Genomic DNA, 22460 nt, shown 5'->3' with positions numbered 1-22460 from the left:
TCACAGAAGCCTCTGTCTCTCACACCCCTCTGCCCACCCTGACACCAGAGGCCTCGCCAAGATGCACGATGGGGCATCCTCCTAGTCCCAGAGCTGGAGGAAGAGAGACACAGGAAGGAGTTACTCACAGCAATGGAGACGGCACTGATGACAGCTCCCAGGTAGCCCTGGATGAACTTGGACGCAGGTGATGGCTGGAAGACAGAGACAGAATTTCAGGGGGGTCTGGCGGTAGCACAGTGGGTTAAGCACACATGGTGCAAAGTACAACGACTGGCATAAGGATCCCGGTTCAAGCCCCCTGCCCCCCACCTACAGGAGGGTCACTTCACAGGCGGTGAAGCAGGTCTGCAGGTGTCTATCTTTCTCTCCCTCTGTCTCCCCTCCTCTCTCAATTTCTCTCTGTCCTATCCAGCAACAACAATAGCAACGACAGCAATAATAATGACAACAACAAGGGTAACAACAAGCGCAACAAAATAGGGGAAATGGCCTCCAGGAGCAGTGGATTTGTAGTGCAGGCACCAAGCCCCAGCAATAACTCTGGAGGCAAAAAACAAAACAAACAAAAAAACCCCCACGAATTTCAGGCCCACCATGGTCCCTAAGCTCCCATACTCTATCTATCCTTACACACAAGTCTCATCTTGGAGGGCTGTGGAAAAGATGTCTCTGGAAATCTGGGAGAGATCTGGGGCACCCTTCATGTAGTTATATTTCACGTGGAAATCTAAGGTAGTGAAGTCCAGGGAAATACAAAAAGACCATCTGCACTGCCCTGGTCTAGAAAAGTCACTGTCAGACACTGCTGGTTGGAGATAAAGAACAAACGGGCCAGAATGGGCCATTGATGGCTAGAACAAGCTGCCTCCACCTTATGAAGACTCAGTGTTGCACGTGGACAATCTGGTACCTAAAACACTTTCTAGGTTCTAGGAAATGACAGTGTCAAAGTTGATAACAGCCTAGTTGTCACTTCCAAGTTTTGCCAACCAATGCAACAACTGGGCTTCTATGTCAATAGATGCTCACTCTTCAAACAAACAAACAACAACAACAACAAAACTGCACCATAGAAAAATGCTGAGGAACTTAACTTTTAACTAGGCTACAGTGGTGATTTTTAGAGCTATCTGGTTTAAGGTCACAGGGAGTGATCCAAGTGGAGAAGCACAAGTGTAAAGCATGTGAACAAGAGGTAGACTGAAGATTTAGATGGAAGGGGGTTTCTGTGAAGTAGGTTTTTTTAAAAAAAAATTATATTTATTTAGTTACTAGATAGAGACAGTCAGAAATGAGAGGGAAGAAGGTTATAGAGACAGAGAGACACCTGCTACACAGCTTCACCATTCACAAAGCTTTCTCCCTGCAGGTGGGGACCAGGGGCCAGAACCTGAGTTCTTGAGCACTGCAACATGTGCGCTCAATCAGGTGTACCACCACCTGGCTCCAGTTTTGTTTTTGTTTTTTAAGTTTTATTTTTACCAGAGCACTGCTCAGCTCTGGCTTATAGTGGTGTGGGGTATTAAACCTGGGACTTTGGAGCCTCAGACATGACAGTCTCTTCGCATAACCATTATGTTACCTACCCCTACTCTTGGAGTGGTTTTTAAAAAGATGCTTTATTTATTTATCTGTTTATTTTTGCCTCCAGGGTTATTGCTATGGATCCACCACTTCCTGGTGGCCATTTCTTTTCTTTTCTTTCTTTCTTTCTTTTTTTTTTTTTTAAATTTTATTCAGTAGGACAGAGAGAAATTAAGAGGAGAAGGGGAGATAAAGAGGGAGAGAGAAAGAGACACCTGCAGACCTGATTCACAACCTGCAAAGCGTCCCTACTGATAGTGGGGAGCAGGGGCTTGAACTTGTGTCCTCGAGTGGGTCCTTGTGCTTAGTACTATGTGTGCTTAAGTGGGGTGCCATTGTCCAGCCCCCTACATTTATTTATTTTAGTGGGGGAAGTGGAATGGGCAGAGCACTTTTTATCTCTGGCTTTTGGTGTTACCAGGGATTGAACCTGTCACCTCTGGGACTTTGGGCACTCACTTTTTATTCTTGGGCAAGAAACCAGACACTCCAGTTCTATATAAGGGGTTCACAGTGGTACACTACCACTGTGATATCTCTCTGGCATACCTCAGAATATTATACCTTCTAGTTCATAATGCCCAGACCTGCCACGACTTTACCTCCTTTCCTCTGAAGTCAGAAAATGCCCAGACCCTCCCCATCCCATCATAGTCAGCTTCCAGGACACTTGATAGAAATAGTCTCCATGTGGATAAGTCTATCCCAATCTAAGATCTAGACAAGAAGAATTATCTCTCCCTTTCCCTATCTCTCTTTTGCCTCCAGATTTATTGCTGGGGCTTGATGCCTTCACTACGAATCCACTGCTCCTGGAGACCATTTTCCCCATTTTTGTTGTTGTTGTTGGATAGGACAGAGAATTTGAGAGAGGAGAGGAAGACAGAGGGCGAGAGAAAGACAGATACCTGCAGACCTGCTTCGCTGCTTGTGAAGTGACCCGGGATCCTTAGGCCGGTCCTTGCACTTCACGCCACTGTGCGCTTATCCCACTGTGCTACTGCCTGGCCCCCAAATTCTCTTTTTTTCAATGTCATGCTGGGGAATGAACCTCATACATATGGGACATCCCTGATGAGTAGCCTCCAAGGCCAACTTCTTCATTCTTTATTTTAGACAGAAACAGAGGAAGAAGAAGAGAAGGCAAAGAGGAAAGACACCACACACCACAGCTCCACTATCCAGGAAGCTGTACCAGCGTCATCTGTGGTGCTCCTCTGTGGTGCGAGGGATCAAACTTAGGGTCTTATGCACAAAAAAGGTGTGTACTCAGCAAGATGAGCTATCTTTTGGCTCTAGACAGAATTCTGATTCCTGCAGAGCTCATTCCTTTCACAGTCCCATTTGATGTAAACAACCTTCTCCATTTCATGTAAAAAGACCCTTTCATGGATGGAACTTGAAAGAATCGTGTTGAATGAGATAGGTCAGGAGAAGGACAGATACCAGAAGATCTCACTCACTGGTGGGCTCTAAGAAACAAGGCAAAGGGTGAGTCCTCAATGGACTGCCACCTGTTGCAGCAATTTGGGGGACTCAGAAGGGGAGAGAGAGGGGTATTAAGGGAATAGTGAAGACCCAAGTCCTCATGGTAGAATAAGATGATGGTTTGCTTGAGGATGAAATGTACTGATATCCATCTTGGGGAAAGTGTAGAAATGTATCCTTGTGAGAACAGAAGTCCTATATGCTGGTATAAACCAATATTTCTTTAATAAAGTGATATTGGAATTGGGATAAATAAATGAATAAATAAATAAATAAAATGAACAGTCCCTCCCAGGCAATGTTCTACCTGAAAGACTGGCAGTTTAAATAAGGTACATAGGGCATGTCACTGTTTAACGCAGAGGAAGCAGCCCCCAAAGGCAGCATGCCACACTGTGGGGAGGATAAGGGTCACCCCAGCCCACCCCCACCCCCCTATGAGGCTGTGATCCATGTAGCTCACCTTGGTAGCATTGCGGTTTGCATAGTTGACACAAGCATTATGGCTCTGGTTCAGCCACTGAAAGGTAAGGGGGGGGAAGAAGAAAAGTCAGGGGAGGTGTGACCAACTCTCTGAAAACCAATTCTGGGCCCTGGAAGTCCACACCTCACTAGAAAGACATGGGATATTGTCTCTAACTCACAGGTGTTTCTGTCCCTCTCGTGAATTAGCTTGAGCAACTGTCTTGGTTTTCCCCAACTGTGGTGGCTTTAGCTCTGATAGTCTCTAGTACTGAGAAATCCCTCAATTCCTAGTCAGCCAGACCACAGGTCAGCTCATCCCACCACTGCATCTCCATCAAGACAGTCCCTTCTCTCAGAATTCTGGCAGTCACTGCCCAAAAAGTCCCCACTAGCCCCCCTATTTTAATACTAATGAGACAGAAGCTGGACATGTAGGCCCCTAGAATGATTGACAGCCCTAAAACTCAAAATCACCCCAGCCCAGTGCCCTGCATCACCTGTAGCATCCAGACACAAACGCCATTACAGGGGTTTTGTTTAGGGAAGACTGACATTCTTACCAGAAGACAGGAAGGCTTTTCCTCCTGCTCTACAGTTCCTGGGCATAGGAACACACACACAGTTTCATCTGTTGGGAGCCACACCCCAGACTGTCTCTAAGATTGGAGACCTGTGATGCATTATATTAAGGCTGGGAGTGGGTTTACCTTGCTCATAGATCTGGGTGAGACTGGTGTCAAAAAGAGTCCATAGGTCTCAACACTGGCTATGGGTAAGCAGCCAAGAGCAAAGATGGACACCACCAACAAGGATACCAGACTTTATCAACTCCATGCAAAGTACAGACACATAATGACTTCTGGTATGTGCTGCTGGGGACCTGCTTAAAGTCTGGGGCTTTCTCTGTGATTTCTGGGTCAGGGAAAGGTAGAAAGGGAAGTGACTTTCCCTGGGAAGCTGGATAGGAGAGGAGACCTCAGGACAGAGAGTCATAACCTGCATTTGTGGGTCCTTCCTTGGGAAGCCTATATTTGCTGGGCTTACCTGCCAGAAGACAGTGGACGCCAGAGTCTGGTTGGGTAAGAGAAGACCTACTACCTACAAAAGAGAAAGTGAGAGAGGGGGGAAAGGTTAAGGAAGGGAAAATAAATGTCTTGCACTTTCACAGTAAATGACACAATCAAAATCAGAGCAAGCTGTATCTGTACAAACTAATGGGAGTGATGCGCTCATACAAACTGCTGCCCACTTCAGAAGAGAAAACACAAGCAGAACCTGAACTGGAGTTGGTGTATTGCACCAAAGTAAAAGACTCTGGCGGGGGGGGGGGGGGGAAATACAGGTCCAAAAAGGATGACAGAGGACCTAGTGGGGGTTGTATTGTTATATGGAAAACTGAGAAATGTTATGCATATACAAAGTATTGTATTTATTGTCGAATGTAAAACATTAATTCCCCAATAAATAAACTTTAAAAAATGCTGCTCACAGTAAGATGGTGGATAATGAAAAATACCAGCTGCAGAATAACATTACAATAAAAACCCTATATTTTGTTAAACAAAACTCATTTTGTGTATACCAAATACACAAACATCTCCCACCCCGTCTCTTTTAAAGATTTTATTTATTTATTCATGAGAAAGATAGGAAGAGAGAGAAAGAACCAGACACCACTCTGGTACATGTGTTGCCAGGACTGAACTCAGGACCTCATGCTTGAGAGTTCAGTACTTTATCCACTGAGCAACCTCCCGGACCACTCACAAACATCTAAGCATGAAAAACAAACAAACAAAACTATCGTATAATATGTTAATGTCTCTGGAAGTCAAGTTACACTCTACTACCTCACAGTCTTCGTGAATATTTCTGTATTATTTTTAAGGGTGGATATGCATTTTTTCTATAATTGGGAGGTGGGAACAATACAAACAAACAAGCAGGGGGCCAGGTGGTACCGCAGCAGGTTAAGCTCACATGGCATGAAGTGCAAGGATAGGTGTAAGGATCCTGGTTTGAGTCCCTGGCTCCCCACCTGTAGGGGGGGTCTCTCCTCCCCTCTGTCTTCCCATCCTCTCTTGATTTCTCTCTATCCTATCCAACAACAATGACAGCAACAACAATAATAATAACAACGATAAACAATAAGGGCAACAAAATGGGAAAAAATGGCCTCTAGGAGCAGTGGGTTCATAGTGCAGGCACTGAGCTGCAGTGATAATCCTGAAGGCAAAAATTAAATTAAAAATAAAAACCGGATCATTTTCACTTCTACTGAGATAACCTCTTTCACACCTTACTCATAAGATTTTTGTGAGGATTAAGTAAAAATCATTTCAAAGGCCTTAAGGAGAATCTGTACCTGAGCCCCTATAAAAAAAAAATCTGCACTGCATTTAAACTGTTAAAAGAAAACATTTGCTGAATTCGTGGATTAATGAATGAGTATGTGCATATGGCTAAGTATGGTTTAGATAAGTGTGAATCCATTCTTTCCAAAGCTTAAGTATCACCTCAAAGTTAGATTCACTGCTTTTCTGATTTAAATCAAGATTAATGATCTGATCTTGGCACCAACCAAAATTTGGACTTCAAGGATTCATGTGTTTCTCTCAAGTTTACCTTTTGATTGCTGATATGCAAAATAACATCTACTAAGTACAACTGCATATGGAAAAAATGTGCACAACCATCCACATATTGACTTATTTATTATTCCTTAGATAAAATGACTCCTTGGCAAGAATTTCTGCAAGGAACAAGTATAAACATTCAATACTATGTAGTAAATCAAATCCTAGACATCCTCAGCAGCATTAGTAAATCATGTTTAAAACATAAAATGTTTTAAAACAGTGAACATGCACACACATTTATATTTATTGGCCCATATCAGCTTGAATAAAATTATATAGTGTAGTCATTCCATGGCACTCATGAAGAATTACCTTATGAGAGTTTTCACATGTTTTGTTTTTTCATTGACAGTTTTGGAGACTGCAGTAAATCAGGAAAATCTAGGTCTCAGCCTCAGCTTGGTTTCTAAAATCTCTAGCAGAAGACAGTCCTTTTTAGGGGTCTGCTTTCTTTTTATTTTGCCACCAGGGTTACCACTGGGGCTTAGTGCCAGAACTACAAACCCACCACTCCCAGAAGCCTTTTCCTTTCTTTATATCTTCCTTCCTTTCTTTCTATTTTTATTAGATGAGACAGATAGAAATGAGAGGGGAGGAAGAATTAGAGAGGGAGAGAGAAAGAGAGACCTGCTTCACCACTCGTAAAGTGTCCTTCCTACAAGTGGAGAGTGAAGGCTTGTACTTAGGTCCTGGTGCATGGTAATGTGTGCACTTCACCAGATACAACACAGCCCAGCCCCCTTGGGAGTCTGTTTTCTTACACATCAAATGAAAGTGTTGTTGTTGAAGGTCCTATTTTGGTATATATATATATATATTTGCCTCAGGGGTTATCGATGTGGCTTGGTGCCTGCACTATGAATGCACTGCTCCTGGAGGCCATTTTTCCCCTTTTTGTTGCCCTTGTTGTTATTGTTATTGCTGTTGTTGGATAGGACAGAAAGAAATAGAGAGAGGAGGGGAAGAAAGAGAGGGGGAGAGAAAGATAGACACCTGAAAACCTGCTTCATTATTTGTGAAGCGACCCCCTGCAGGTGGAGAGCCCTGGGCTCAAACCGGGTTCCTTACAGCGGTCCTTGCACTTAGCACAATGTGTGCTTATCTCTCTGTGCTACCACCTGGCCCCCTTAAGATATATATATGTAAACATTTTATTTATTTATTAACATGAGAGTGGGGTGGGGGCTGTGGAACACCAGAGCATCACTATGGCACATGGGATGCCAGGGATTAAATTCAGGACCTCATGCTTCCAAGTTCAGCATTTTACTCACTGTGCTCCCTCCCAGGTCCCCCTACTTTGGTTTCAGTTTCTATTCTTAGGTTCCAAGGTATAAGTATGAAGTCAATAGAGAAAGTCCCATTGTCATATTGTCATTATTATTACTATTATTATCCCCATTGTCTCTAAAAGGATCAATTCCTTTCTGTCCTGGCTAAGAATTATCTGGGGGGGGGGGGGGTGTCTCAGGATCCCAGGCAGAAATCAGACCACAGAGAGGAAGCTAAGCTTAGAGAAGCCTAATGCTGGGAAGAGAGCATGAACCAGTGTGTGTGTGTGTGTGTGTGTGTGTGTGTTTCTGTACCTGTATATACATGTGCATATATGACCACTTCCCTAAACCCAAGGAAATGAAAGCTGTTCTGTACCAATAAGAGCATAGCATTCCCCCTGATGTGTTGGTTTATATAAAAACAAGTGAGTTATGAACAGACATGTCTTCTCCTGCTCAATTTCCACTGCACCCCATGAAATGTTCTTGTATCACCAGAAATATAAGATAAAGCCAGAGGGGAACAGCAAAACAGCTCACCTAGATAGTGTGACCGCTTTAAAAAAATTTTTCTTATTAGTGATTTGATATTGATTTACAAAATTACATGCCAACTGGGGTCTAATTCCACACCATTCCCACCACCAGAGTTCTGAATCCCAAGTCCCTCCATTGCAAACCACCACAATTCTCCCGAGGTTGCAGATATGAATTAACTGTCATCTCTGCAACTATCCATCTACATTTGTACATATTTACCCCTTTTAATTTCCAGGTCTAATCCTCTCTACCCCTCCAAGTCACACATAACCGTATTACTACAAGAAAACATTTCTCTGTTTTGTCCCCTCTCTCTGGGACCTAATAGTGCTGAAGTTCAGAGCCCTCTTATCCTCTCCCCCCTCCTTCTCCCCCACTGTGAGCATGGCTCAAAGTTGTGTTGGGGGTGCAGAAGGGAGGATTTCTGACTCCTGTAATTGCTTCTCTGCTGAAATTGGGAGTTGGCATGTCAATCTATGCCCCCAGCCTGATTCTGTCTTTCCCCAGTGGGGTTGGGCTCTGGAGAGGTGTCCACTCTATGAAACAATGGTGAGGTCATCTGCCCAGAGAAGTCAGTATGGAATCATGGTTGTGTCTGAAACTTGGTGTGTGGAAAGTGGCAGGACATAAAGTGAGACAAAATGGTTAGTGAACAGGAACCAAAAAGTAAGAACAGGACAGATGAGACTGGGGCTCTTAAGGTGGAAGAAAACTTGGAAATCCATTTTAGGCATGTTTCTAGGGGTCTATGACTATGGTAGTTTTTTATTGAGTTTGATAGCTAGCATGAAGTTGAATAAAAATACAGTCTGAGAAAATGTTATCAGAGTAAAGGACTAGAGAGATTAGGGCAGAGAGTGGCTCCCATTCTTGAAAAAATTCTATGGATAGAATTAACTATTTACCTCCACCCACCTGATCCAGGGCATATATATATATATATATATATATATATATATATATATATATATATATATATATATATATATATATATACACTAACATCAGAGCCTATGTAAACCATAAGGCTTATTGGTCTGAGCTCGTAGCTCATAGTCACAGCTGGCCACAGTGCAGGCTGCACTCATTTCAGGACCAATCTTCCTCAACTGGTAGGACGAGATAACCCAGCCTCCCCTTCGGAGACTAGGGCAGTCCCTACTATAGCTGCTCTATGGTGAGGGCAAGGGTGTGGTTGCTTTTCTATGTATGCAAATAACCCCGGTTTGAGCATGGCTCCTACAGTATTGACAGAAGCTTTCGTACTGTGGTAACTTTTTACTTCTCTGTTTCTGTTTCTGTCTCTCTACTTGAAAAAGTTGGCCTGGAGTAGTGAAACCCCAGGAGACTAAATAAATAAATAAATAAGATATATAGAGTGACTTACTGTATTTATCAGACAGAAGCTACTCAGGGGCCAGGTAGTGGCACACCAGGTTAAGCACATGTAGTACAAAGCACAAGGACCCCTGCAAAGATCCCGGTTCGAGCCCCTAGTTCCCCACCTACGGGGGGACACTTCACAAGTAGTGAAGCAGGTCTGTAGGTGTTTATCTTTCTCTCTCCCTCTCTATCTTCCCCCTCCCCTCTCAATATAAAAAAAAAAAGCCACAGGAGCAGTAGATTCATAGTGCAGGCACTGAGACTCATAACCCTGGAGGCAAAAAAAAAAAAAAAAAAAAAACTAAAGAAAGAAAAGGGTCCAGGAGGTGGGGCACTGGACCCGTAAGCATGAGGTCCCGAGTTCAGTTCCCAGCATCACATGTACCAGAGTAATGCCTGGTTCTTTCTCTCTCTCCTGAGGTCTTTCTCTTTAATAAATAAATAAAATCTTTAAAAAAAAAATTAAAGAGGGAGTCGGGCAGTAGTGCAGCGGGTTAAGTGCACGTGGCGTGAAGCAAGGACCCGGTAAGCACCCCGGTTCAAGCCCCCGGCTCCCCACCTGCAGGGGAGTCGCTTCACAGGTGGTGAAGCAGGTCTGTAGGTGTCTATCTTTCTCTCCCCCTCTCTGTCTTCTACACCTCTCCATTTCTCTGTCTTATCCAACAACAACGCCATCAATAATAATAACTACAACAATAAAACAAGGGCAACAAAAGGGAATAAATAAAAATTTTTTTAAAAAAAGGAAGGAAGGAATGAAAGAAGGAAGGAAGAAAAGAAAGGTGCTACTCATACCACCGGGTCCACTTTATGAATATTACTGAGTACAATTTTTCTCAACAAATGGTTTTTATCTGTCTTGCAGGCATGGGCATTTAGCTGTTGCTCCCTTTGCAAGGGCGTTAAGAAGCTCAAGCCAGAAAGAACTCCATAGCCCACATCTGCCACATGACCCTCACAACATGTATTTTGTGTCCAAACTTCATTCCTGTTTTTATCTTTTCTTTCCTAAACTTTTTTTTTGGTCTAGTTTTCATCATCTTTTGTTTTATCTTGTCTCATGAATTGGCCCAAAGTGCTGTCAAGTCTTTTTCATAACAAATGACTACCCTGAACTCAACTAGCACCCAGGTATGCATTACATGACTACTGCTTAGTTAGATTTTCACCTTGTTGACCAACTGCCTCCTTTAACATGGGGTCTGATATTCATGCCACCTCCCTCTGTCTGTCTCTCTTTTTTCCTCCAGGGGTCCTGGGGCTTGGTGTGGGCACTATGAATCCACTGTTCCTGATGGCCATTTTTTCCATTTTATTGGACAGGACAGAGAGAAATTGAGAGAGGAGAAGATAGAGAGGGTGAGAGACACCTGCACACCTGGTTCACCAATTGTGAAGAATCTCCCTTCAGGTGGGCAGCTGGTGGGTGGGTGGGGCTCGAACCCAGATCTTTGCTCGGGTCCTTGCACTTCGAATTGTGGTGTTTAACTGGATCCACAACTGCCTGGGCCCCCCTACTTCTGTCTCTTTACACTTTTTTTTTTCACTCTAGGGTTATTGCTGGGGCTCAGTGCCTGCGCTACAAATCCACTGCTTTTGGAGGCCGTTTTTCCAATTTGTTGCCCTTGTTGTCATCCTTCTTGTTGTTATTTTTATTGTTGTTATTGCTGTTGTTGTTGGCAGATAGGACAGAGAGAAATTGAGAGAGGAGAGGAGACAGTGAGGGGGAGATAAAGATAGACACCTGCAGACCTGCTTCACTATCTGTGAAGTGACCCCCCTGCAGGTGGAGAGCCAGAGGCTCGAACCAGGATCCTTACGCAGGTCCTTGTGCTTTGTGCCATGTGTGCTTAACCCTCTGCACTACCGCCCGGCCCCCTCTTTATGCTTTCTTAACGAGACTGATTGATTTTGCTAAACATGTCCCCATATGTTACTCATCATGATTACCACCTATTTTTTGCAAATAGGGAAAAGGAGATTTAGAGAAAATCTGTGATTTGTGACTTTATAGTGAGCTAAAATGAAAGTTAATCTCATGGTTCCTGGCTTGGGACCCCTGCTTTTAATTTTAGTTTACCCCCTTGAATACCAAGGAAAAATCACTCTCCATGCTTATTTTCTGCAATTTCTACATTCCAGGCATGTGCCTCTCTCCCTGTGAAAAATACAGGAGGATAATATAAAAAGGGAGTTGGGCAATGGTGGTGCAGCTGGTAGAGTGCACGTTACAATGCCTGAGGACCCGGGTTCAAGCCCCTGCTCCCATATGCAGGAGGAAAGCTTTATGAACAGCGAAGTAGTGATTCGGGTGCCTTGCTTTCTCTCTCCCTCCCCTTTGATTTTTCTCTGTCTCTATCCAAATAAGTAAACAAAATGTTTTAAATAGGAATATGATATCTAACCACAATAAACACAATGGGTGCTATCACCCATGACACCGGAGCATAAAATTGACAAGATGGTTTTGTCAGGCATTCGGGTGCATATGGAGATGACAATTTTTAACAGTCAAATAGGAATTCAGGGAGGAGAGAGGTCAGTGTGAATTAGTCATCTGCCAAAGGGGGAGGTAGATTGAGCTGAAGTGTATGCATGTGAGGAGTGGGAACAGCTGGATTGGTTTGTGAAGGAGGGGGTCCTTCAGATGGGAGTCCTGGAAGGGTGGGGTTAGAAGGCAGCTGGCAAGATGGGCTAGCAAGATGGCTCACCAGGGAGGGTGGCTGATTTGCCATGCCTGTGATGCATATTCGAGTCCCCATTGCACTAGGGGAAGCTACAGGGTTACGGTGTCTCTTTCTACCTGAAAAATTCAGCCTACTACAGTGAAACCCTGATGATAATGACAAACAAACAAACAAAAAAGGCAGCAGAACTCACTGCTTTGGTCAAATGGGACCTAGGAAGTCAGCTGAGGCTGAGACAAGAACAGGGATCCAGCCTTCCAGGTCCTACAGTCAGACTGGCGGGGCCAGGAGCACTTGGGTGCCAGCCCCGTTCCCCATTAGGGAACGCACAACACCATCTGCACAATCCCCAGAGCAAGAGCAGATATTTTATAACTTCCTTTTTTTTTTTCCTTTTTAAGTCTAAATTAAAAATAAATGTTCCTTCAGTTCTCAGATGTATATCTCTGGTGCAACCTGCCCACATTCCCTCATACTGCCCTTTCTAGAACATGGCAGGAGAAAGGAGGGAAGAGATGGATAGAGAGAGGGAGCCAGTCCACCCCGGCTTCCATGCCAGTGGATTGCACCTCTTCCAAGAGGGAGAAGCTTCAGGCGTGGCCGCGCAGACGGGTGGAGAGAGCCCAGAATGTGGCTGGTACCAGTGAATGTGGAAGGAGAGCCAACAGTGAGAATTTCTAGCCCAGTCTCCACCCGATCTTGCTGAAGACTATGGCCAAATTGCACATCCTAGCTCCTATCTCTCTGCACCCACTTATAGTTTGAAACATGGGTGGGGGACCCTGCATAGCTTCTGTTCCCAGCAGCTGTCCTCTTCACACATCTGTGTACCTTTGCCGTTCCCCTTCCCCTCAGGTGGCCAGCCTGAGGGTGCCCTGGTGATGCACACACACAGTAGGTCTCACGTTTTAGTTTTGGCTCTTACTGGTTGTTACTTTGAGCAAGTTACTGGTGTTCTTTGTGGCTCCATTCCCATATTTGATAGGTCAGATAGAAACTGAGAGGAAATAGGAGATAGAGGAGAAAGAGAGACACCTGCATCACTGCTTCATGACTTGGGAAGTTTCCCCCATACAGGTGGGGCCCTAGGGTTTAAACCCAGCTTCTTGCGCATGGTAATGTGTGCATTCAACAGGATGAGCCACTGCCAGGCCCACCTCTATTTTATCATCTGTTCACTGGGGGGGAAATTCTGGTACATCTCTGGGTGGCTTTGAGAGGAGGTGAGGTTTGTAAAGAAGGCGTGGAAAGAATTTGGCATGGTGTCTGGCATGTAACGAGGGTTCACTAGGTATAAAGTAATAGTATTTTGCCCCCTCTTCCTATATAGCCACAATTCTTTTCTAGATATTGCTGGTCTCTCCTGAATGTTACATTCTGTGTCACATAGCTGAGCATCATCTTGGTCCCTCTTGTCTTCGAGTCAAGTCTTATTCCTCAAAGGATAGTGAGCTCATGAGGGTAGATTCAGAGCTTTATTTTTTTGCTGTTGTGCCCCAAAGCGTTCAGCAGAGACACTATACATTACAACACTATTCCTTCATTGTGAAGAACATTCACTAATTTTTAAAAACTTTATCTGGCATTGTGTTCCAACAATCTATAAGTTCCAAGTAGGCACCAACAAAAAGAAACACGTGTACATGCACATGTTTCAGCCTACCACTGAAAATCCAATTCTATATATCATGCAATTGAGATTATAATCTTTTTCCCCAGTCCCTTCTGGTATAACCACTAACTGATCCTTATTGTCTAAGTTTATTTTTGTTCCAGTTCATTAGTTCATTTGCTTCTCTATATACCATATGAGTTAAGTTTATGGCATTGTCTTTCTCTCCCTGACCTATTCCACTAAGTATAACACTAAATCTAGGCCCATTCATGTTGTTTCAAAGGGTAGTGTTTAATTCTTTTATATAGCTGAGTATTCCATTATGTGTGTATATATATATATATCACATGTTCTTTTTCAAAATATTTATTCGCTTTTGTTGCCCTTGCTGTTTTATTGTTGTAGTTATTATTATTGTTGTTATTGATGTCATTGTTATTGGATAGGACATAGAGAAATGGAGAGAGGAGGGGAAGACAGAGAGGGGGAAAGAAAGATAGATACCTGCAGACCTGCTTCACCGCTTGTGAAGCGACTCCCCTGCAGGTAGGGAGCCGGGGGCTCGAACCTGGATTCTTATGCAGGTCCTTGCGCTTTGCACCACCTGCACTTAACCCGCTGTGCTACAGCCCGACTCCCTATATCACATATTCTTTATCCGGTCCCCTGTCAGTGGGTACTTAGGTTGTTTCTAATTAATTGTGGGCCAGGGAAGTTGTCACATAGATTGTGATGACCACCACTATCACCATTCCATACTCTTTTATCTTATTTTCTTTTTAAAAAAAAATATTTATTTATTCTTTATTTCCTTTTGTTGCCCTTGTTGTTTTATTGTTGTAGTTATTATTGATGTCGTTGTTGGATAGGACAGAGAGAAACGGAGAGATGAGGGGAAGACAGAGAGGGGGAGAGAAAGATAGACATCTGCAGAACTGCTTCCCCGCCTGTGAAGCGACTCCCCTGCAGGTGGGGAGCCGGGGGCTTGGACCGGGGTCCTTATGGCGGTCCTTGCGCTTTGCGCCACGTGTGCTTAACCCGCTACGCTACCGCCCGAATCCCTATCTTATTTCTTTTATCTTAATGAGAGAGCGGGAGGGAGGAGGGGGGAGGCTCCAGGGCACTGCTTAGTGGTTCCGTCTGGAGGTTGAGCCAAGGACCTCAGGGTGTTAGGCCTGAAAAAACTTTTCCATAATCATTATGCTGCCTCCCCAGTCCTCCTTACTCTTTTAATAAAGGTCCTAGGGGCTGGGAGATGGTGCACCTGGCTGAGCGTAGAGGTTACCAAGTGAAAAGACCTAAGTTCTAGCCCCTAGTCCCCACCTGTAGGGGAAAGCTTCATGAGTGGTGAAGCACCACTGCAGATCTCTCTCTCCTCTCTACTTCCCCCTTCCTTAAGTTCCCTCTCTCTCTATCAAAATATATATAAATAAATATAATAAAAACTTAAAAATAGATAAAAGTCATAATTGCATGGGAATGTTACCTTTGGTCAGGGGGCAAACTGAGTTTTGGGACCCAATTCTTCATTCCTGCCCCTACTCTGTACTCTGACTATGGCCCCATCAGGGGAGGAACCTATTTCCCTGCTCTTGGCCATATGACTTGCTTTGGCCAACAGCATGGAGGAAGAAATGAAAGTCTGCCAGTCCTAAGCCCAGGTCTCAAAGGCCTCCTGTGTTTTCACTTGCCCTCTTGTACTTCTAGAACTGCACAAGCCCCAACTAGTGTCCTGGCTCATGGAGAATGAAAGACAAGGGGCCAGGTGGTGATGCACCTGACTGAACACACATTTTACAATGTGCAAGGACCCAGATTCAAGTCCCGGTCCCCATCTGCAGAGGGGAAGCTTTGCAAGTGGTGAAGCAGTGCTGTAGGTGTCTCTCTGTCTCTCTTTCTCTTTATCACACCCTTCCTTCTCAATTTCTGGCTGTCTCTATTTAATAAAAAAGTGAAATAAAATAAAATAAAGAAGGGAGCCAGGCGGTGGTGCAGTGGGTTAAGCACACGTGGCACAAAGCACAAGGACCGGCTTAAGGATCCCGGTTCAAGCCCCTGGCTCCCCACCTGCAGGGGAGTCGCTTCACAGGCAGTGAAGCAGGTCTGCAGGTGTCTATCTTTCTCTCCCGCTCTCTGCCTTCTCCATCTCTCTCCATTTCTCTGTGTCCTATCCAACAACAATAGCATCAGTAACAACAATAATAATAACCACAACAATGTTAAACAACAAGGGCAACAAAAGGGAAAATAAATAAATATAAAAAATAAAAAATAATGAAATAAAGATAATTTAAAAGAGAGAGAGAGAATGAAAGACATGAGAAGCAAAATCCAGGCTGGCTTAGCTGATTCGCAGTTGACCCCAGGCTAGATCAGCCAAACCCTAGGTAACTGCAGATCTCTAAGAATAGACGCTTGAATAGATGCTGGCAGTGAAATTTTATGTATGTTTGTTACACAGCATTACAGTAGCTATAACTGACTGATACAGAACACCACATATGAAGAGGGAATATTTTGTCTTCATGGCCCAAAATGTTATGCCATTATCGATGTACCCTGAATTATGTCTTCACTAATAATGTTGGTTCCTAAGTAGAGTTGCTTATCAGCCCACCCCCACCAGGAGATCAGCAGCTTCCTTCTAGGGCTGCCCTGGCAAATGCAGAAAGAAAGGGAGTTTATGCCTGAACCCAGCTTTAGGACAGAATTCAGAGCGGGGCCAATGATGTCCATATGGCAATTGACTCTCAAGAAAAACATCACATCTTCACATCAGGTTTCCTCATTCAGAGTATTCTAACCTCTACAGGAGGTGAAGTCTCAGTCAGGGAAAGAAAAAGATGTCATCAAATACTCTAATCTGCTTGGTCAGAAGTGGGGTGTGAACAACTGATAACAAGGAAGGGGGTGGGGGAGGTGGGGACAAGGGTCTTTCTGTGTGCTGTGATACTGGGACTCAGACAGACAAATTCTTTTTTTCTTTTAAGTATAGAAAATCCAAAGAGGAAACAGGATATGTGTCAAGACAACTGGGTGGTGAAACTTAAGTCAAGAGGAGACTGTAATAGAGGTAGTTATCATCTCAGTAAGATAATGGTAGGAATAACGGTTCTTCTCCCCCAACACTTTGATCCATTGATACTTAGCTAACCCCACCTCCTCCTGCAGGTTTCATCTTAGTTGTTGTCACTTCCTCCAAGAAGCCTCCCCTGATCTTTAAGATGACAGTAAAGTCCTTTGTCATATCCTCCTCCAGCACTGTGCCTACCTTCTTTGCAGCATTTACCTCAGCTGCACCTGTTTAAAATCTGTCTTCTTCAAGAACTTCCAGAAGCTTCAGCGGGTGAGACCACACCTCACTGATAAAGCAATAGTCCTTTGGCTTCATAACCCTTCCCTCCACACTGACTCATTCAATTCCAAAATGTTCCTTTCATTTTCAAATGATCTGTAATAGGGTATGTTGGGGGGAGGGGCAGACGGTAACGTACCAGGTTAAACGCACATAGTACAAAGCTCAAGGATCCTGGTTCAAGGTCCTGGCTCCCCACCTGCGGGGGGGGGGGGGGTCACTTCACAAATGGTGAAGCAAGTCTGTAGGCATCCATCTTTCTCTCCCCCTCCTCTCTCAACTTCTCTCTAACCTATCCAATAAAAAAATAGAAAAAAAAAGGCCACCAGGAGCAGTGGTTTTGCAGTGCAGTCACAGCACCCAGCAATAACCCTACAGGCAAAAAATGAAAAGAAAAAGAAAAAAAAATCTGCATGGGGCCAGGTATACAATACTTTGTGTTTTCTTTTTATTTTGTCTCCATCTTTTGATTTATGTAGCTAACAATCTGAAAATTAACATTTCATGTGTTAGGACTATTGCTATTTAAAGGATCCCAACCAACTAAATAAAACTTTCTTTTGTTATATGAATGGCTGTCCCCTAATTGGTCGAGCTTAACTGACCCATACCTTGTGTTGGGTATAAACTAGGTAACATTAGTTAGTGCCAATATAAAGGAAGTAAACTAGGGTTGGGATATAAACATATGATAAAGCAGAATCTTAGATGAGGAGGATTGGAGAGATCAGAAAGGCTTTGAGGGACTGGGCAGTGGCACATCTGGTTGAGTGCACATATTACCATGCACAAGGACTAGGGTTCAAGTTTCTGCTACCCACCTGCGGGTGTCTATCTTTCTCTCCTCTCTATTTCTCCCTGCCTCAATTTCTCTCTGCTGTAGCAAATAAAATAGAAAAAGAAAGAAAAAGAGGAGGAAGGAAGGAAGGAAGGAAGGAAGGGAGAAAGAAAGAAAGAAAAGGGGGGGCGGGTGGCAGTGCAGCTGGTTAAGCACATGTAGTGCAAACCGCATGGACTGGTGTAAGGATCCGGGTTCGAGAGTCCGGCTCCCCACCTGCAGGGGGGTCGCTTCACAGGCGGTGAAGCAGGTCTGCAGATGTCTATCTTTCTCTCCCCCTCTCTGTCTTCCCCTCCTCTCTCCTATCCAGCAACAACGACAGCAATAACAACAATAATAACCACAACAATGATAAACAACAAGGGCAACAAAAGGGAAAAAAATAGCCTCCAGGAGCAGTGGATTCATAGTGCAGGCACCCAGCCCCAGCAATAACCCTAAAGACAAAAAAAAAAAAAAAAAAGAGAGAGAGCGAGAGAGGAAGAGAGAAAGAAAATGAAAATGGCCACCAGGAGCAGTGGATTCACTGAGCAGGCACTGAGCCCCAGCGATAACCCTGGTATTAATAAAATAAAAGGCAATAAGTATGGGGCCAGGCCGTAGCACGCCTGGACAAGCACACACGAGTGGTGAAGCAGGGCTGCAGGTGTCTCTGTGTCATACCCACTCTATCTCCTCCTGCCTTCTCAATTGTTCTGTTTCTGTCAAATAATAAATACACTTAAAAATTTAAATTAAAGGGAGTCGCGCGGTGGCGCAGTGGGTTAAGCGCACGTGGCACAAAGCGCAAGGACCAGCTGAAGGATCCCAGTTCGAGCCCCCAGCTCCCACCTGCAGGGGAGTCAATTCACAGGTGGTGAAGCAGGTCTGTATGTGTCTGTTTTTCTCTCCCCCTTTTTGTCTCCCCCTCCCCTCTCCATTTCTGTCTGTCCTATTCAACAAAGAATGACATCATCAACAACAATAATAACCACACAAGGCTACAACAAAAAGGTCAACAAAAGGCGGGGAAAAGGCCTCCAGGAGCAGTGGACTCATGGTTCAGGCACTGAGCCCCAGCAATAACCCTGGAAGCAAAAAAAAAAAAAAATTAAATTAAATTAAATAGAAAAAAAGATAAGAAAAAAAAATTCTGGGACACTGAAAAATCCTCACATCAGAGAACTCTGGTGGTTATGGTTGGGAAGATGGAGGCATAGAACTTTGGTGGTGGGTAGGGTGTGGAACCATAGCCTGTAATCTTACAATATTGTAAAACACAATTACTCATAAATTTTAAAGTAGCTTGAAAAATAAAAATCCTCACATCAAAGAAACCCTCTGTATCTACCCTCCCACTCCCAGAGATAAAGTGACCTATACCAGAAACTTCTAAGAAATGGGGTTCCAAATTCATGTGGATGGTAGGGGAGACAGCATAATGAATATGCAAACAGACTCTTATGCCTGAGGCTCTGAAGCCCCAGGTTCAATTCCCCATACCACTGTAAGCCAGAGGTGAGCAATGCTCTGGTTAAAAAAAAAAAAAAAAAAGTGGAGACTAGCAAAATAGCTCACTTGGATGGTGTGCTCAGCTGCTTTGTCATGTTCATAACCCAGGTTAGAGCCGAGCCCCCACTGCATTGAAGGAAACTTCAGTGCCATGATGTCTCTCTCTCCCCCGTCTCTGTCTCTCCCTTCCCCCTCCTTCCCCAATCTCTACCTAAAAACAAATCAAATCAAAATAAAACGAGTGGGCTCAGAGTACAGAGTTCAAGTTCTGAACACCCCAAGACAGAAGTTTGGTTTGGCAATAACTCAAGGCTACTGGACTCACTGGCTGGATATTGGTTTTCTGCCTGCCTCTGGCACCAAGTTGGGTATGAGCAACTGAGACCTTGACTTAGAGAATTCCAGAATGATGCAGAAGGGAGAGGTGGATAGCAGAGTCCAGGGAGCACCGGGCTGAAGAGGGAGGCACAATGCCACCCGGAAGAAAGAACATCAGGCCCATGAGAAAACCGGTTTCTGGCATCTGAAGCATTGAGGTAACCTAAGGGTGTACCTGGCAGCAAGGAGAATGCAGATTGGACACCAGGGCTGAAACCTGGGTCCAGTCTCTCCCCAGCCACATAAGCACAGGCAGGACCATGCTGCAGGCCTCTTAGTGGAAACCTGAGAATGGAGACGCCAGCTGTGGCAGGCTTCTTCTGGGAAGGCGGTGCCATGAGCTGCCTGAGTCTTGGGATCAGCCTTTCTGCCCTGGCTTAGCAGTCGTGCTTATGTATAAGTTGGGATCTCTCTGCCACACGCCAAAGGGGGAAAAGTTCCCATCTTCAAATGTTAAGCTTAAAATAAGACACTACATGTGTGCCAGTGGATCTGTGAAATCTGCTGACTAAACTGGCACCAGTCTCTGGGAGAAAACCAACTTGTTTCTCCTGAGCTCTAGGGAGAGGAGAGAATGGGCGTGGGGTCACTCTCAGGAAAGGTGGGAAGTGCTCAGGTAGGACATGGGGCGCTCACCTGGGCAGGAAGCAGCTCAGATGTCACTTTCCAAAGTGTCAAGGCACTTGCCAGCCTTACTCGCTGGTTCTCTTCACCACTAGGGACTCAGTTCCTGGTACACTTGCTGGCACCCTGTTTCTATTTTGGTAATCATTTCAGTGACTCTGTGTGTGCATGTTTCTTACCCGTTCCCTTGTCCCAGGGGCTGCTGCTTCTTTTTAAAAATATATTTGTTAGAGAGGAGAGAACCAGAGCATCACTCTGGCATATGTGATGCCAGAGATTGAACTCAAAACCTCATGCATGGGAGTCCAACATTTTACCCACTGCACCACCTCCCAGGGGCTTTCTTTTTCTCCAGCTAGGATTATTGCTAGGGCTCAGTGCCAACATGACAAATTCACAGCTTCCAACCACTATTTCCCCCCCACCCCCCCACCTCCAGGGTTATTACCGGGGCTCGATGCCTACACCACAAATCCACTGCTATTGGCAACCATCTTTTTCTATTTTTGTTGTTACTGTTGGATAGGACAGAGAAAAATTGAGAGAGGAGGGGAAGACAGAGAGGGGGAGAAAAAGACACCTGCAGACTCACTTCACTACTTGCAAAGTGATGCCTCTGCAGGTGGGGAGCCGGGGGTTCAAACTGGTATCCTTGTGCAGGTCCTTGTGATTCGTACAATGTACGCTTAAGCTGGTGCGCTACCGCCTGACCCCTCCTTTATTTTTTATTTTTATTAGTTTTTAAAAGAATTTATTTATTCATGAGAAAGATAGGAGAGCGAGAAATAACCAGACATCACGCTGGTACATGTGCTGCTGGGGACTGAACTCAGGACCTCATAATTGAGAATCCAATGCTTTATCCACTGTGCCATCTCCCGGACCACCCTCCTTTATTTTTTATTTGATAGGACAGACAGAAATTGAGAGGGGAAGAGGAGAGAGGGAGAAAGACACTGCTTCAATCTTCGTGAAGCTTCCTCCCCTGCTGGTGGGGATTGGGGGCTTAAGCCAAGGTCTTTGCACATGGTAACATATGCTGTCAACTGGGTGTGCCACAGCCATGCCCCTGCAAGGGGCTTAAGGAGTGGGCTGAAACCTGCAGTCCCCCTTCAGGCCAGACATTCACTGAGATGCTTGGCACTACCAGGTGACAGCAGGGCCTTAGAGGAACTGATGTGGCTGGTGGAAGCCAGGCTTTAGGTGACATGCCAGAACAGCCAATGCCCCTTCTACATGAGGGAGTGAGAAGGTGGCATGGGTGTTCATGCTGCCTGTCCACATGTCAAGTGCCAAGACGGAAGGTCATAGGTTCTCTGCATTCAAAAGTTCCTCACTGGAATGGGCCTAGATGTTCTGAATCTGGATATGACTATATAGGGCTAGAAAGCTATTGCCATTTTTGGCCCTGGCTGTCACTGAGATATGCTGGAAGATGTCTCAGGGTGCACAGCACCTCAATCAAGTGATCACACAGGACCCCAGGGGCCAAGACATCCTATGCTCACAGCCACACATCTATTCACAGAAGGGTATTTGCTCCAAGACTGGTTGTGACAAGACACTCAGAGCCCCTGCTTCAGCAGTAGAGCCCTGAATGATTCAGCAGAGGGCTGGGTCAGCATCCCAGGATGCCTACAGGCCTGCAAGGACCTTGAAATGACTGTTTCATCTTTGATAGGGATCATAAAGAATGAAAAAGGGCAGGGTGTATACAAATAACACCTTGTGGGGGTTGGGCGGTAATGCAGCAGGTTAAGCACAGGTGGCACAAAGCGCCAAGGATCGGCATAAGGATCCCGGTTCAAGCCCCCAGCTTCCCACCTGCAGGGAAGTTGCTTCACAAGCAGTGAAGCAGGTCTGCAGGTGTCTATCTTTCTCTGCCCCTCTCAACAACAATAATAACTACAACAACAATAAAAAAAAGGGCAACAAAAAGGGGGAAATAAATAAATAACCTCTTGTGAAGTAGATTATGAGAACTGTGGTGGTTATCTCTGGGAGGTGGGAGGGTGGCAACACAGACTTTGGTGGTGTGTGTGATGTGGAACTATTACCTTGTCATCTTACAATCTTGTAACCCACTGTTAATCACA

General features: G+C 44.8%; 1 protein-coding gene across 1 annotated transcript in view; it reads right to left on the bottom strand.

Annotated features, from left to right (window-relative positions):
- Positions 1-5: 5 nt before the first annotated feature.
- The window catches only part of LOC103114058 (sideroflexin-5), a gene marked incomplete at its 3' end in the record, with an annotated part of 71802 nt that continues 49347 nt past the window's right edge, over positions 6-22460 (bottom strand). The window contains exons 8-10 of the mRNA XM_060184873.1: positions 4585-4638; positions 3539-3595; positions 6-194 (exon numbers count right to left, since the gene is read on the bottom strand). Of these exons, the coding sequence (XP_060040856.1) occupies positions 6-194; positions 3539-3595; positions 4585-4638 (300 nt within the window). The remainder of the gene's footprint in view (positions 195-3538; positions 3596-4584; positions 4639-22460) is intronic.

This window comes from Erinaceus europaeus, unplaced genomic scaffold (genome assembly GCF_950295315.1).
Source record: "Erinaceus europaeus unplaced genomic scaffold, mEriEur2.1 scaffold_399, whole genome shotgun sequence".
NCBI lineage: Eukaryota > Metazoa > Chordata > Mammalia > Eulipotyphla > Erinaceidae > Erinaceus > Erinaceus europaeus.
This window is presented reverse-complemented; position numbering and strand designations above follow the sequence as displayed.